At 51.5% G+C, this 13535-nt stretch overlaps 3 protein-coding genes across 3 annotated transcripts; 2 read left to right on the top strand and 1 right to left on the bottom strand.

Annotated features, from left to right (window-relative positions):
- Positions 1-280: 280 nt before the first annotated feature.
- BO70DRAFT_411294 (GOLPH3/VPS74 family protein) lies at positions 281-1883 on the top strand (the record flags this gene model as incomplete). The annotated part of the gene is made up of 4 exons (XM_025547277.1): positions 281-550; positions 637-883; positions 946-1439; positions 1490-1883. The coding sequence occupies 4 exons, from the start codon at positions 281-283 to the stop codon at positions 1538-1540; spliced, it is 1062 nt and encodes a 353-aa protein (XP_025397624.1). The 3' UTR covers positions 1541-1883.
- A 1275-nt stretch (positions 1884-3158) lies between these two features.
- BO70DRAFT_388588 (uncharacterized protein) lies at positions 3159-6001 on the bottom strand (the record flags this gene model as incomplete). The annotated part of the gene is made up of 2 exons (XM_025545994.1): positions 4730-6001; positions 3159-4337 (listed from the first exon to the last, which is right to left on the bottom strand). The coding sequence occupies exons 1-2, from the start codon at positions 5870-5872 to the stop codon at positions 3159-3161; spliced, it is 2322 nt and encodes a 773-aa protein (XP_025397623.1). The 5' UTR covers positions 5873-6001.
- Positions 6002-7231: 1230 nt separating this feature from the next.
- On the top strand, positions 7232-13344 carry BO70DRAFT_430745 (uncharacterized protein; the record flags this gene model as incomplete). Its single annotated transcript, XM_025548182.1, has 12 exons — positions 7232-7583; positions 7648-7958; positions 8015-8288; positions 8339-8611; positions 8672-9321; positions 9407-10053; positions 10104-10332; positions 10400-10861; positions 10926-11294; positions 11358-11435; positions 11495-11712; positions 11815-13344. 12 exons carry the CDS (start codon positions 7232-7234, stop codon positions 12848-12850), a joined length of 4899 nt encoding a protein of 1632 aa, XP_025397622.1. The 3' UTR covers positions 12851-13344.
- Between the last annotated feature and the right edge of the window lie 191 nt (positions 13345-13535).

Raw genomic sequence — 13535 nt, 5'->3', positions numbered from 1 at the left:
TCTCTCTCCCGCACTCGCTGTCGGCCTGTCTTTCCACTTCTTCCTCCCCCCCCTGATAATTTCCCGTCCTGCAAACCTTTGGGGCTCTACGATTTCAGCAATCCCTTACTCCAATTTCCTCCTCCCTAAAGGACTCGCTCTCAGAAAAGCAACCATAAGTCCATGTCGCACGCGATAGCGGCATAGACTCCCCCCCCATCGCTGGCGTGTGCTTTCCGACTCCCACTCCCATCCCTCCCCCCTCCCCCCGCTCTCGAACCTCCGACACTTTTCGATCCTCATGGCCTCAGCCGGGGGCTTGACCCGCCGAAGAGGTGGCGGTCGAGTCGCTGGCCCCGAAGACGCCGACGACAGTAGAGTTTCGTCGCCCGTGTCGAGAAACGGCTCTTCTCTCGATAACCGTATCCCCGAGACCTCGTTCACCAACTCCGAAAATGGCCACAAGATCGCCTTCGACCCCCGCGACATCAGTGAGACGGAGGAGCGGAGCAAGCAGCCCAAGCTGACGCTCATGGAGGAGGTGCTGCTGCTGGGATTGAAGGATAAGCAGGTGAGTCCAGCGCCCGCCCACCTTCGCCCACATGGAGGTTCAATCGCTGACAGGCGCGTTCGGGATCGTCGTTGACGCTCCGATAGGGTTATCTGTCTTTCTGGAACGAGAACATTTCCTACGCCCTGCGAGGGTGCATTGTCATTGAGCTGGCGCTGCGTGGTCGGATCGCCATGCAGAAGGATTCGTCTCGACGCCGTTTCCCCTTGGCCGATCGGGTGATTGAGGTGGTCGACGATACGCTGACCGGGGAGGTCTTGCTGGACGAGGCGCTGAAGATCATGAAGTCGAGCGAGAAGATGAGCGTCAACTCCTGGATCGACCTGCTGAGTGGTACGTACGAGATGGCCTCTACGAGGATCTGCGCCCGCTAACTTTCCGCGTCTTCTGATCAGGTGAAACATGGAACTTGATGAAGATTGGCTACCAGCTGAAGCAAGTGCGCGAACGTCTCGCCAAGGGCCTGGTTGACAAGGGAATCCTCCGGACCGAAAAGCGCAACTTCCTCCTCTTCGACATGGCCACGCATCCCGTGGCCGACGGAGGCGCCAAGGACGACATCCACCGCCGTGTCCGCAACATCTGCAGCAGTCGCACCGTGATCCTCCCGGCCAACACCTGGCTCCCCGAAGACGTCGAGTTCCGCTACCTGCGGACCATCACCATGGTGTGCGCGGCCTATGCGGCCAATGTGCTGGAAAATGCGCTCGTCACGATGAGCCACGAGGCTCGCGAGCGGGCCTTTGCGCAGGTGGATGAGTTACTGGCCGAGTATTCGCAGTGGCCGTTCGGCCGGAAACCGGGCGGTTCGCAGGCCATTGGTGCCAACCTGGCGCAGGCCGTGAACGACGAGGTGAACAAGGGCAAGGACAGGGAGCTTCAGTTGGAGGTATGTCTTGGTTTCGATGCTTTCTCCCCCTCCATACTAACCCAGTGCAGATCGTGGCAGCATGTTTGAGCGTTTTCACTAGACTCGACTCCCTTCTGTAGGGCTTTATTCTACCGTCATCTGCTATAGTCCCCAACCTAGTTCGTCTTCTCCACCATCTTCCCTTCTTATGCTATTGGTTTCCGAAACATACAAAACAACTTGCGCGGGGAGCCCCTTGGCTTTTTGTTTTGAAGTAGTCACCGGCACACCGGTTGGAACTGGCAGAGCGGCGTTATATGAATCAACCGTGGAGAACGGTCACTTGCATTGTTGTACGAGATGTTCGATCTGATCTATTGATCTGCTTTGTTGTCTGCCTGCGTGTTTCGTCTTTCTTCTCCATCGACTCGCCCCTGCCTTGCATCCCTCCTCAGTGGCCGGGCATGCCATGTGTATTGCATAAAAACACACGACTCAGTCCTCTTCCAGTCGACTCTGATCCAGCCAGGACCAGAACCCACTGCCTGCCAAATCCAGCCATGACGTGAGATGACCCGGTATTGTCCCGAGGATGAGACCAACTGGTTTGTGTCCCATCAACGGACATGCGGAATCCGAGAGAGAAACGAGAGAGACTGGGACCGGAATCGGCGACAAGAAAAAAGGGGGGCCTCCGTGTTATTTCCATTCTTCTCTTTTTTTTGGCTTTTTATTATCCTTCTGTCTGCTGACGATCAGGTCGGTCTCCGATCTGCGTTATAATCTACTCACTAGCCCTTTCTTTTCCTTCTCTTCCCTTCTGGCGAGTGCCTCCCTCTCCTCCCATACCCTGTCTCCTATCCCTCTCCGGTCTGCTCTCTGTCTGTCTGTCCGTCCGCCTGTCTGCTTACTTCCATCCATCCATCCATCCATCCATGTATGTATGTATCATACCGGCGTCTACTTCTTCTACTACTACTACTATCTACTATCTACCTCCTTCCCTCCCTCTCTATCCGATCCTCCACCCCCCTCCTCCATCCATAGTTAGGTAGGCTTTTGGTTGTTCCTGTCCTGCTTCTGAATCTGATCGTTTTTTTTTTCTCTCTCTTGATCACCTTTCTAGCGCTTCCCTTCCTTTCCAACATGTCGTTAGTTACTTACTTCGGTGCTTCGGAGCCCGTATGGATCGATAACAATAACAATATAACAAGTCGTGCTATGGTGGTGTCTGGTTAGTTGTTTGTTTGTTTGTTTGTTTGTTTGTTTGTTGTTTTGTTCTGGGGGAAGGGGGGAAGGATGAGGGAGGGGGTTGTGTAGGTTGGGAAGAGAAAGAAAGAGGCTGTTCTGTTTGTGTGTGCACATGAAATAGAGAGATAGCCTTTCACATCTATGCTAGTGTTAAATGTTCAATTTGGGAGGGAGGTAGGAAGGGCTTGATGTTATGGGTCACTGCGGTCTTGTAGATAGAAAAATAATTGCTATATTTTGCTTCTAACCTAGTGTATTCCACATCAAGCTTAGTCCGGTACCAATGCCACTTAGATAGTCCATATCCAAGCACAAGTGCACAAGTTAACATTATATATGGTCTATCGTTTATACCTCATAACCCCCGTGTATCCGGATCGCAATGCCTAATAGGAAGACAAGAATGGTAATGTATATGCTACAAGAATGAGAAAGAAAGGAAGAGAAATGGTGAAGAGGAAAGAGAGAGAGAAAAAAAAAAAAAGAAGGGAAAGACAACGCCCAATGCTATGTACTATTCACCCGGATGACCATCATACCTCCGCGTCGCCCTCCGGCCGCACCCGCGGCACCCCAAGAAAGCACTTCCGTGGCATTGATCAGGTCAATGATGCTTTCCACCCGGCCTTGAATCTCGCCGGCCTCAACCAGCTCCGAAATCTGCTGCAGGGCCCCTCTGTCCGGGTTCACGACAATAAACCGGCTGAACACACGGTGCTTGCGCGGGTAGCCTTCAATATCTTCTAATTCAAGAGGGTCTCTGTCTTTGGCAGGCGTGGAGTCCACGGCCGTCAGGGCGGTGCCGCCTTCTCTGATCACCTTCGGCGAGTGAGCTTGCTGGAACATCTGCTCACCGGCGCAATCCAGCACGACGTGGACGGGGTCCCAGTGGTTCTTGCGGAAGGTGGCTCCGAGGTCGTAGTCTTGCGGTAGGGGCAAGGGAGCGAAGATGATCTCGTCGACTTCGTACTCTTTGCGCAGTTGCTCCTCTTGGTCTTCGGCGTCGCAGGTCACGCAGACCCAGGGGCGGAAGTTTGGGAAGAGAGATCTAGACCGGAGGAGCTGCAATGCGTGGGTGCCGACGTCGTTGCTCAGAACGTTGGTGATGAGAACCCGGTCGGGATGGCGTTGGTCGTGCGTGGTGGTGCTGGGGTCGAGTCCGGCGTATGTGAACAGTGCTTGCCAGGCCGTGAGAGCTGGCAGGGGGATGGCGGCTGCTTCGGCGGCGCCGATGTTCTTTGGCTTGTATGCAAGCTCGTTCTCTGTCACGACGACATAGTCCGCTGCTGCGCCGTCGCGCGTGTGCTGGATAAAGCCGTAGACGACATCGTCCACCTTGAACCTAGGACCGTCGGGGCTCCAGTGGTCGGCGCTGGGGGTACTGATGACCGTGCCGCAGAAGCTGTGGAGAGGAATCTGGGGGATGGATTTGGGCGGGTTGAGGGTCTTTGATAGGCGTAGCTCGTCGTGGGAAAAGGCTGCGGTCTGGACTTTGATGAGGTATTCGTTCTCTGACGGCATGGGGACTTGGAAGTCGGAATCGAACTTGACTTCGGAGTCGACCCGGGGGGCGTCCAAGGCCGTGAGGTCGGTGATCGCGGTCGATGCCGGGGAATAGTAGATGGCCCGCATTGCTGGCGGTACGAACGTCTGCTCGTCCATCGTGGCCGACTGAGGCTTTGCGGGCTTCATGATGTGCTGCTTGCTATATTCTATCAAGCGGACGAACCAGTGTGGCGGTCAACATCGAAGGCTTTCGCCGTGTGTAGCATCAGCCATTATAAACAAGACGTCCATGAGGAACTGGTATAAATTTGAATCTGGGGTTGTCGAGCCACCGTGGTTGATGTATGCGGATAGTCTCATTGTGACGTCAGCGGTTAGGCGGAACTTAGACCAGTCGAGTATCGATAGGCGATCAAAACGCATCGGACCAGACTTTAGGCCAACTTTGATGTGTCGCAATGCCAGGTCGCAGTGGCTGCGAGGCCTGGTTGTGGTTCAGGGAATCTGCCTGCCGAGTGGTTTGCCTTGAGGTTGGCGACACAGTCATATACTTCTGTGGGTTGCTCGAACACCCGCCAGATATGCTCGGGCACGCCCGCGAAGGCGTCTTGGAACCTCTGCGGAGAATTCTTTTCGTGCAAATGCGGGACGTCGATAACCTTTCTGATCCAAATGGCTTGGATCCAATCCGGATGCCTCTTATAGAGTTCTGCGTAAGCTTCGGGGTCTTCCTGGGTCGAGTCCCCGATGCACACCACCCGTCGGTGCGGAAACCATCCATGGATCTTTTCGACGCGGTCCACTTTGTATTCGCCGGTATTTACAGTGAAGGACTTCACCAGCTCGCTAAAGTCTAACCAGGAAGTGTCTCGAAGTATCATCGTGCCAGGGCTGAAATACGAGCCAATGAACCCGTGCAGAAATGGGTACAGGTTGTATGGGGATGCCGAAACGTAAAACCATCCAGGCACAAGCTCATTCTGCATATGAGCATATAGCTGAGGCATCCCGGCTATGGGCCTCGGTTCTTCGACGAAAGTGGTCCGGAGAATTCCTGTCGACTCGGAGGTTTTGGTGTACTTGATGGTGTCGTCGATGTCTGAAATGACAAGCCATCCCTCGGGGCTAGCAAAGATGGTGTCCATGAAAACCTTGCCTCCCCAGCCTCGAAGGTAGGACCGGATCTTAGCCCCGTCTGCGATATGCCGACTGTCCGCACCAATAGTTTGACTGCTGATGCCACTATCATCCGTGGGCCCGATCTGCTGCATCTGGATGAAGCTGTTTGAAAGGGGTGTTTCCAGAGTCATCAAGTGAGCGGCTGTCGTGTGATACAAGAAGGGTTGAAGTCGTTCTGCTATCCGGCGACGCGTCTCCTTATCCGTGCCGATTTCCCCATCCAGTCCAATAAGATCTGCAACCGTGGCAACAAGTTTCGTGATGTCCCTTCGACTATTCCTCCGAAAGACGCAGGCGACGACTTCTGCGCGCCATGGCCCTGGCTTTGATGTGCCGGGAGACGTCAGCTGATAAGCAGTGTTGTCGAACAGCCATACTGTATGCCGGCGAGCATTTGCCATCTGCATCGACGGAGGAGGCTTTGCCAGGAAGGACGTGGCAAGCTGCAGCAGGCTTGATTCTCGCTTCCATGTATGAGCAGCCCGTGTGATCTTTTGGAAAATGGAGGAGTCCTTTAGTTGTGTGTCAGAAGCCATGCTAGTTGCAGCTTCTCTTTCGAGTCAACCAAAGCTATGTTGTGAATGCAAGGGCTAGAAAGAAATACTATGTTGTGTGATTAAGTTAGTCTTATGAACATATACGACTATGGTAGTAGAAGTGTCCGCATAGCAATGCAGTCCAAATCCCGCCCAGGTTTGCTCAGGGTCCGCTATTTTATACAACGCCACGAGGAAACAGGCAGTAGCCGCCTGATCTTGAACAATCACACTGTCAATGATCTCAAGCCACAGGGCAGTGCCATTTCTATTCTCGTCGAGGCAGACGGCCTGAGTCATTTTCCTCTCTGGTGAGTCAGGAGAACAGGGCCATAAGGCTGAGTGCCCCTGTGGGGTAGGGGATCGACAGCACGAGGCCGTCTGATGTAGTACCGCTTGATCCGGGAGCACGAGGTATGCTAAGGGTCTGAGGATCAAGTGAGTGAGCATAAGCACACTGGAGTATGAGACAATATCAACTATGCTGCCTACCGAGATAACCTACCGTGAGTAGTAGGCTGGCCACCCATCATAGAGCCAAGCCGTGGATGGTGCACTACACGTGCTGCTGGGATCAGACTGGTCATCCCGATGGACGGACTGACATGCTCCCCCACCAGGACGCGCCAGGTCTCCTGACAGGTCGGGTTTGTGCTTTATACCATGCTGTGCATTTTCAGATAGCGAGAGTGTGTTGTCGACGATGGGTTCGTTGGAGGAATTGATTTTTGTCAGGCCGGTCACCTGATGGCTGCGCTCACGTGTTGCTCTTCGGCGCGCCTTCCATTTCCATTTCCATTTCCCTTTCCTGTTCCTGTTCCTGCTCCTGCTCTTGCTCCTGTTTCTGATTCTCTTCCTGTTCCTGCTTCCTCCTTGCTTTCTCCTCTGTCGAAAGCTTAATCTTGTCCCTGGCTACCAAATGAACTCGTTTACTACTGCTTTCTTGACGACTTGCTTGCCTAGATAGCAACACGTACTGATGAGAACCACGTCAATGGCGTCGAGTTGACAGCCACCATCCACCACTTCCGTCACTACATTATCACTGAATACTAAGCATGGGCGCAGGGATCGATAGATTTGGAATAGACCACGATCATGGGAAGTAGTCCTCTTTCAAAAAGGCTCGTTGGTATGCCCCGGTCTCTAATAACGCGTACCGTCGGACCAGAACACCAACGCAAAGAGTCATGACGCTTGGTAGCATCATCCAGACTTAATCATACCGAGCGTCGTTATTGATAAAGACACTCGAGGCAGAGCTAACTAAAGCCAAATATCTCCTCCATTTTCTCAATACTTGTCATCACCGTTAATCTTCCGAAATCTGGGCACAATAAAGAACAGCAATCAGATGCAATGACTGACCACGGGGATTTCAAGCCGCTATGGAGGCTTCTGGTCAGGGCCATCCAGAACCTTGACCCCTTTCCATTTGAGGGCTTTACCGATGAGTTGCACAACAAAGCAAAATACGATCATCTCGTGCGAGGCATGTTTGATGATATACCTGTCTCTCCACAGTTCCCACCCGATGATCCAGAATGGCACGAAGCCAAACTTGCTGGTCTTTCTGCGGCGTCACAGCTCCACCGACTGGCAATTGCCTCAGTCAGTCACAGTGTCCTTTGTTTGAGTCCGAGCCTGGCAGAGCATGATAACAAGCACGTGAAGGATCGCATCGATGCAACCGCGACAGGACTACGTTATGGTGAGGCTATGAGTAATCTTATGTCATTTGGCTTAGCTGCACACATTGACCGGAAGTTGAAAAGTGACTGTCAGCGTCCTTCATGAATTGAGTTTACTTACTGGATTCTTTGATTTCGCAAAGGAGCAGATGATGTGTGATCAATTCATTGACGCCTCTGTTGACTGGGACGAGGCCAAGGGAAACCACCACCTTTTCAGCATTTCTGTACTCCTTATGGCCGACTGGCTTCAGACTGATCCTCAGACTATACCTGGATATGGTCCATACTACTGGGAGCGGGCTAGCTATGAGTTTTTGAAAGTGTGGTCCCAACGGATTCACGACACGCAAATGAAGGGTGATGCTCAGAAAGCAGACCAGCTTGTTCAATGGGTGGAAGGGCAGCCGGTATAACGTTTTGCCCGGCGACTGGTAACGACACTATCAAGCCTATTCCTACTTTTGATGTGATGAATGCATTTTATGATTCAATCATTCATTCCAGCGTGGGTGCAACGGCTAAAGACACGGAGTACATCCAGGCGGTGACTGCCAGCTTAAAACGCCTGTCTGGTGCTGAGGACATTGTAAACGACTGGAAAACATATAGCGAGACCCTGGAGGACACGTACAAGACACTGAAGACAAGCTTATGGCAGCAGGCAGTTGACGCCACATATACAGACTTCAAATGGTGTGCCTTGTATGAATGGGCTTATGATTGTAAGTATGAAAACATCGGCTTTGAGTAATCAGGACTAAGTGAGATGCAGCTTGGGAATCCGAAAAGTACTTATACCAAGAAAATCACTACGAGCTAGTCTTCATGAGCGAGCCACACTCTCGCCCTGAGGATTGCGGCCAGCTAGATTCTGCGGTTGTCGAACCACCTGCTTTCACCACGCCGATTGGGTACGGTAGTGACGAGGATGGTAGTGAGCAAGAGGAAGACGAGGAATTTTGTTTACCTGGAGTTTTAGACTCGCAGCAGAGGCAGAGAGCATACAAACCAACATCCGAGCAATGCGTAACACTGATTGGCTTTAGTAAGTCCCTCACCTGAGCCCCTGTATTGTGCATTTTTAACGTTGACTGTGACTTCCTAGACAAGGGGAACCTCTTTGCCGTATCATCACAAGCATTTCATACCACATCGGGGCTTCGCGCGGTTGACTCGAAGGCTGCCCAAGCCCATAATCCCTATGAGGATATTGGTAGGCTTGCTGTGGGCCATGTTGTATTTTGTTGGAGTTATAGCAGCCGCCGATATGAGCATGTTGGGATCACTTCCATCGAACAAGCGTCCAGTTCGGTGAAGAATCTCGAGATAGTTCCCAGTCACGGATTTCTTCAATCGTGCCAAGCCAGTGCCTTCCTTATCCCTCAGAACTCTCCACATGGTACGCTCAAGTCTGTTAAAGACCTAATCAAAACCATTCCGACGAATGAGCGAATGGCCCATCTGAGAAGCTTCCCGGAGATGAAGACCTTTTTCGTCACCCACGACATATTCGCTCTCCAAAAGAGGCTCGACATTGAATTGTTTGGTGAACCCTCTCCCCCCGGCGAGGAGGAATTGCGCTCAGGAAAGGAGTTGCACGACTGTTCTCCATATCTGACGGTGTGTGGTAGACGGACATCAGCTAGGAACGGCATTCCCCTCGACAGGCTGCAGACGCATTACTATCTTAGTGCCGACTCATCAGAATGCCCGCTTCCATCGGCATACCAGTTGCCGGAATTGACTATTGTCGATGTATGTATGCATCATCACGGATGGCCAGGTTCAACTCAAAAGTACGTTCGATTCCCACTACAGGACCTTTCGCTGGACACGCGAGTTACCACACGTGCAACAATTTGAGCATGGTCTACTTCAAATCCACGCAGACGGAACCAGAGGAGCAGGGGTCGTTTATCTGGCCCCTGAATGCAACCCCTCCAAGCTTGTGCGCGAGTCGTTTTATCCTTTCCATGCTACTGTGCATAAGCATGCCCTTAAGACCGGCTTCAACCCCAGCTCTACAATCAAGACTACATTTGATCAAGATCCATGGCCTGCGGACACTGAATTTCACCAAACCACGAAGCAAATGAGTGGAGTAGACATTGAGTATGAAAAGTACCTCACCGAAGAAGGTTACGAGGTCTCTACTGTCCGGATTCCCCTCCTCGATAAACTCCAACAAGGACTGAACAGCAAATTCAACAAAAGCATAGAGCCCCTCTACCGTGCCACTTGTACGACCACGAAAGACGCCATCCGAGCGACCGTCCAGTTCCACAAAGCACCACTCATCCCATTCATCTCCAGCGCTGGTCTGAATGTCAATGTCTTCGATGTGGATTTCTCTTCAAAGATTGGCGTGGACCTCACCTTGCCCGTGATTTTCCAAGAAATGGTTGTAGACATCGACAATTTCTTTGGTGATACCACAGGCGCATTTTACGAATATGATCCTCAGGTGCGTGCGGCGAAAGGGACAAGGTAGAACTGATACTGAATTCGCATGTTGTCGCATAGCTAATAGCGGATAGGCATATTGTTGTTGGCGAAGAGAGTGACAGTTCTTCTCGCCGTGTGTTTTTCGACTCCCTTCGAGCTAAGGTCTCTCGTGCCTTGGCGGAATATTCCCATCCTGGACGCGCAAACAAGATGAATGGGATACCTGAACGCAAGCTTGCGGAGATCACTAAGAGGCTTTTAGGGGAAACGGATCCCGACATTAGTGATCTCATCAATCTGGTCTGTTACGAAGACCAAGAAGTACGTTCCGACCTCATACTCGCCAGATAGAAGAAGAAACAAAGACTGAACTGTTATATATCCTTAGATTCATGATGCATCCCAATCCATTATCAACGACATGATGTTCTACCAAATGGACGATGGGAATCGAGAGGACTTCACAACCCAAGGCAAACCCACATCCTTGCCTTACTCGCTGGCTGATGGACTGTCACAAGAACTCAAAGATTTTCTGCATGACAAATACGCCCCAGCCTATCTGTGCCGCTCAGTAGTCATGACTGAAAAGTACGAGACCAAGTTTACGGACAAAGAACGAAAGAAGCTCTGGTACTGGTGGGAGGGCAATGGCGATAAATGCCTTGCCAAATCGAAGGAATATACTGATATCAATAGCCTCACCACCATAGAGGCCATGAAGCAGTCACATCGATCGGTACTTAGTAAGTTCCGTAACGATGATCCCAAATATTGGGCGGATAAGAAGGCCACAACTCTGCAAAGAGAGCCGGTTATGGACCATGTCATGGCGAATCTGATCCGCGAGGTAAGAAGGCTTTCTGCCCCGAAATCATCCTTATCGATCCGGGTTTAATATGACCATTCTACAGAAGCAGAATGTGATCAACAAACAATGTTGTATTATGAACACACTTTCACCGATAAGTAAAGTTGCAGACCAGTGGTTCCAGAACATGGTGCTGTACTCGCACAAAATTGGTCTTGAGCATCCATTCACTGGTCGAAACGAAGCAATTGCCGAGAAATGGCTTCAAGAGTCACTTCAAAGCCTCATTTCGAAGACAATACAACGTGATGGTGGTATCGAGAGTGCCGTTGCAGCAGAGCTCTTGGATGATGTTCAAGGCTTTGAAGAGGCAAACGACCTCGACCAAGGGAAGTCAGCAGAAGAAAGAGCCACACAGATGGTGAAGGTTATGTCACCAGTCATAAATGAGGCTAAGACCTGGTTCAGTGCGGTGGGTAACGACGTGGATACAGCTTGGTTTGGGGCGAGGTTTTATCAATGGCTGAGTGTATAGTGGGAAAAGATTTCCGACAAAGTGGGCACCACGATCAATGGGTCTAAGCTTCTGAAAGGACTTTTCACTTCGTCGATGGTAGGCGGCATCGTGCCGCTTGGTAGGGCCGAATCTAGATGCTAATGATATCTTAATAGGCGGCCTTCTTCGTAGGCCTCAGTCTATGGAAGATGAGTGGCCTGATTAGCGATTGGGATTCGCTTTCGGACTTCAGCCGCGCGCAGGTAGCTCTAGAGACATTGAAAGTTGCAACGAAAGGAGTCGGAAATGCTATCGATGCATGGAAGGTCTGGAAAGGCAGAACTGCCTCGGTAGATCTGGACCAGCTAGACATCGCACTCATGGACCAAGGCACGTATAGAGCACTCGAGGACAGCGGGGATGACTTGATTTCTATGGCCGATGAAGTCAATGGCTCAGAAGGAAGCTGAAGTCATTCCGTTGGAGACCATGTCAGCGATAAAGGGGTGCCCGTTGAAGGATCAGGGGGAGGGAAATGGAACGAGCCTGTTAATGAGACGCCCGACGATCTCCCCCCAGCAGCTGCAAGTACGGCCGAGGAGCTCAGTCTTACCGGCAAGATACTCAAGGGGGTCAATGCTTTCCTTGGCCTCGGAGCTGCAATTGCAATGGCCTTTAGTCTAATCAACGACTGGGGGAGCATGAGCACGGTTGACAAGATCCTCAACATGTTGTCTCTTGTTGTTACAACCCTGACGGTTGTTTTGGATCTCGCCGAGCTCAGCGCCACTGTCGGTCTTTTCGCATTGACAACTATTCCCGTTTTAGGGCAGGTTCTGACAGTTATTGGTGTTCTTCTCGCAATCGTCAGCTTTTTCATTCACCTCTTCTGGCCGCCAGATCCGCCGCCGCCAGATCCAATAGCTACATTTATTGGTAAAACGGGCCAACCACTGATCGCCTCGTTTGACGATGCTCAAGACCTGCAGCTGTCATACGATATCAACACAGACAATGTATCCCCGGGATCGACTGCGAGCATCACAGTGAGTGCCCGGAACGACACGAGCAAGGATATCAGCATGAGCAACATCACCGTTCGGATCCTCACCGGCGATAGCAGCAACTGTCTTTTTAGTGATGCTAACGAGCTCTTCCTGGTCCAGGACACCGAATCGGACAAAGATAAGCCGGGTCATGTTTATATCACGCCTGCGAGCAACGGGGATGGCACACTGCCTCATTCAGACCGGATCGGTACCGATCATTACTACCACCAGCAAAATTTGAAGATCGCCGGTGCCAAGGAAACGTACGACAATGCGCTGGGAAAGTTTGTCTTGAAATCTGGCCAGAGCATCAAGGCGGTATGGACGGCCACCGTGTACGGGGAGAAGGGTAGCAGCCTGATTGACGCTGTGGAAAACTGGGGAGACAATAAAAGCCACAAGGAGTTCCGGGTTCATAGGGAAGAGGGAGATAGTTCGGCACACAGCTGGGTGCCCAGACTGAGTTTCTGTACTGGTTCTTGAATTTGTCTGCCGCCTTGATTGCCATGGTAATCCAAATTGGACCGTCTTCTTCCTTGTTATGATAATCCAAATTGAACCAGTGATTTTGACGAATGTCAGACTGAACCCATAAGACTCCCGGGGCCGGTTCGGCATTGCTATTTGACCTATAGCCCTGTTAGATACCGAAATCCCAGGGGTAGTGCCTCCAGGGGCTCGTCGAATAAGCATTTGCGGTGCTCACCTGCAGGCCCTGCAGGAACAGGGGGTTGGGGAATCAGCCGAGATACGGAGTAGATTCACCCAGACCGTTGCTGTGTAACCCGCGGCGAATTATTGATAGGACAGAATAATGCATTGATGCGAGGTTGTACGAGCTCTAGTATCTGTGGAACTGTGGTTATTGGTATGTATGAAGGGAGTCGTATGTATAGTTCCAAGCTCCATGGAGGAGGTGATCAGCTGCGCTGATCATAGTCTCAGATGATGGGCAATATTGGTAGAACGCATGTGAGGAATAAAGCGGAAGGTGAAGAGAAGAGAAGAGAAGAGAAGAGAAGAGAAGAGAAGAGAAGAGAAGAGAAGAGAAGAGAAGAGGATAAAAGCGGAAGGAATCAACACCGGCAAGAGCACAACGAAAGGGGAAGGCGCGGCCCACTGGGCCCCGGGGGGGGGGAGGGGGGGTTGTTACCTAATCGGGTAATTC

This window comes from Aspergillus heteromorphus, assembly GCF_003184545.1.
Source record: "Aspergillus heteromorphus CBS 117.55 chromosome Unknown BO70scaffold_20, whole genome shotgun sequence".
Taxonomy (NCBI): Eukaryota; Fungi; Ascomycota; class Eurotiomycetes; order Eurotiales; family Aspergillaceae; genus Aspergillus; species Aspergillus heteromorphus.
This window is presented reverse-complemented; position numbering and strand designations above follow the sequence as displayed.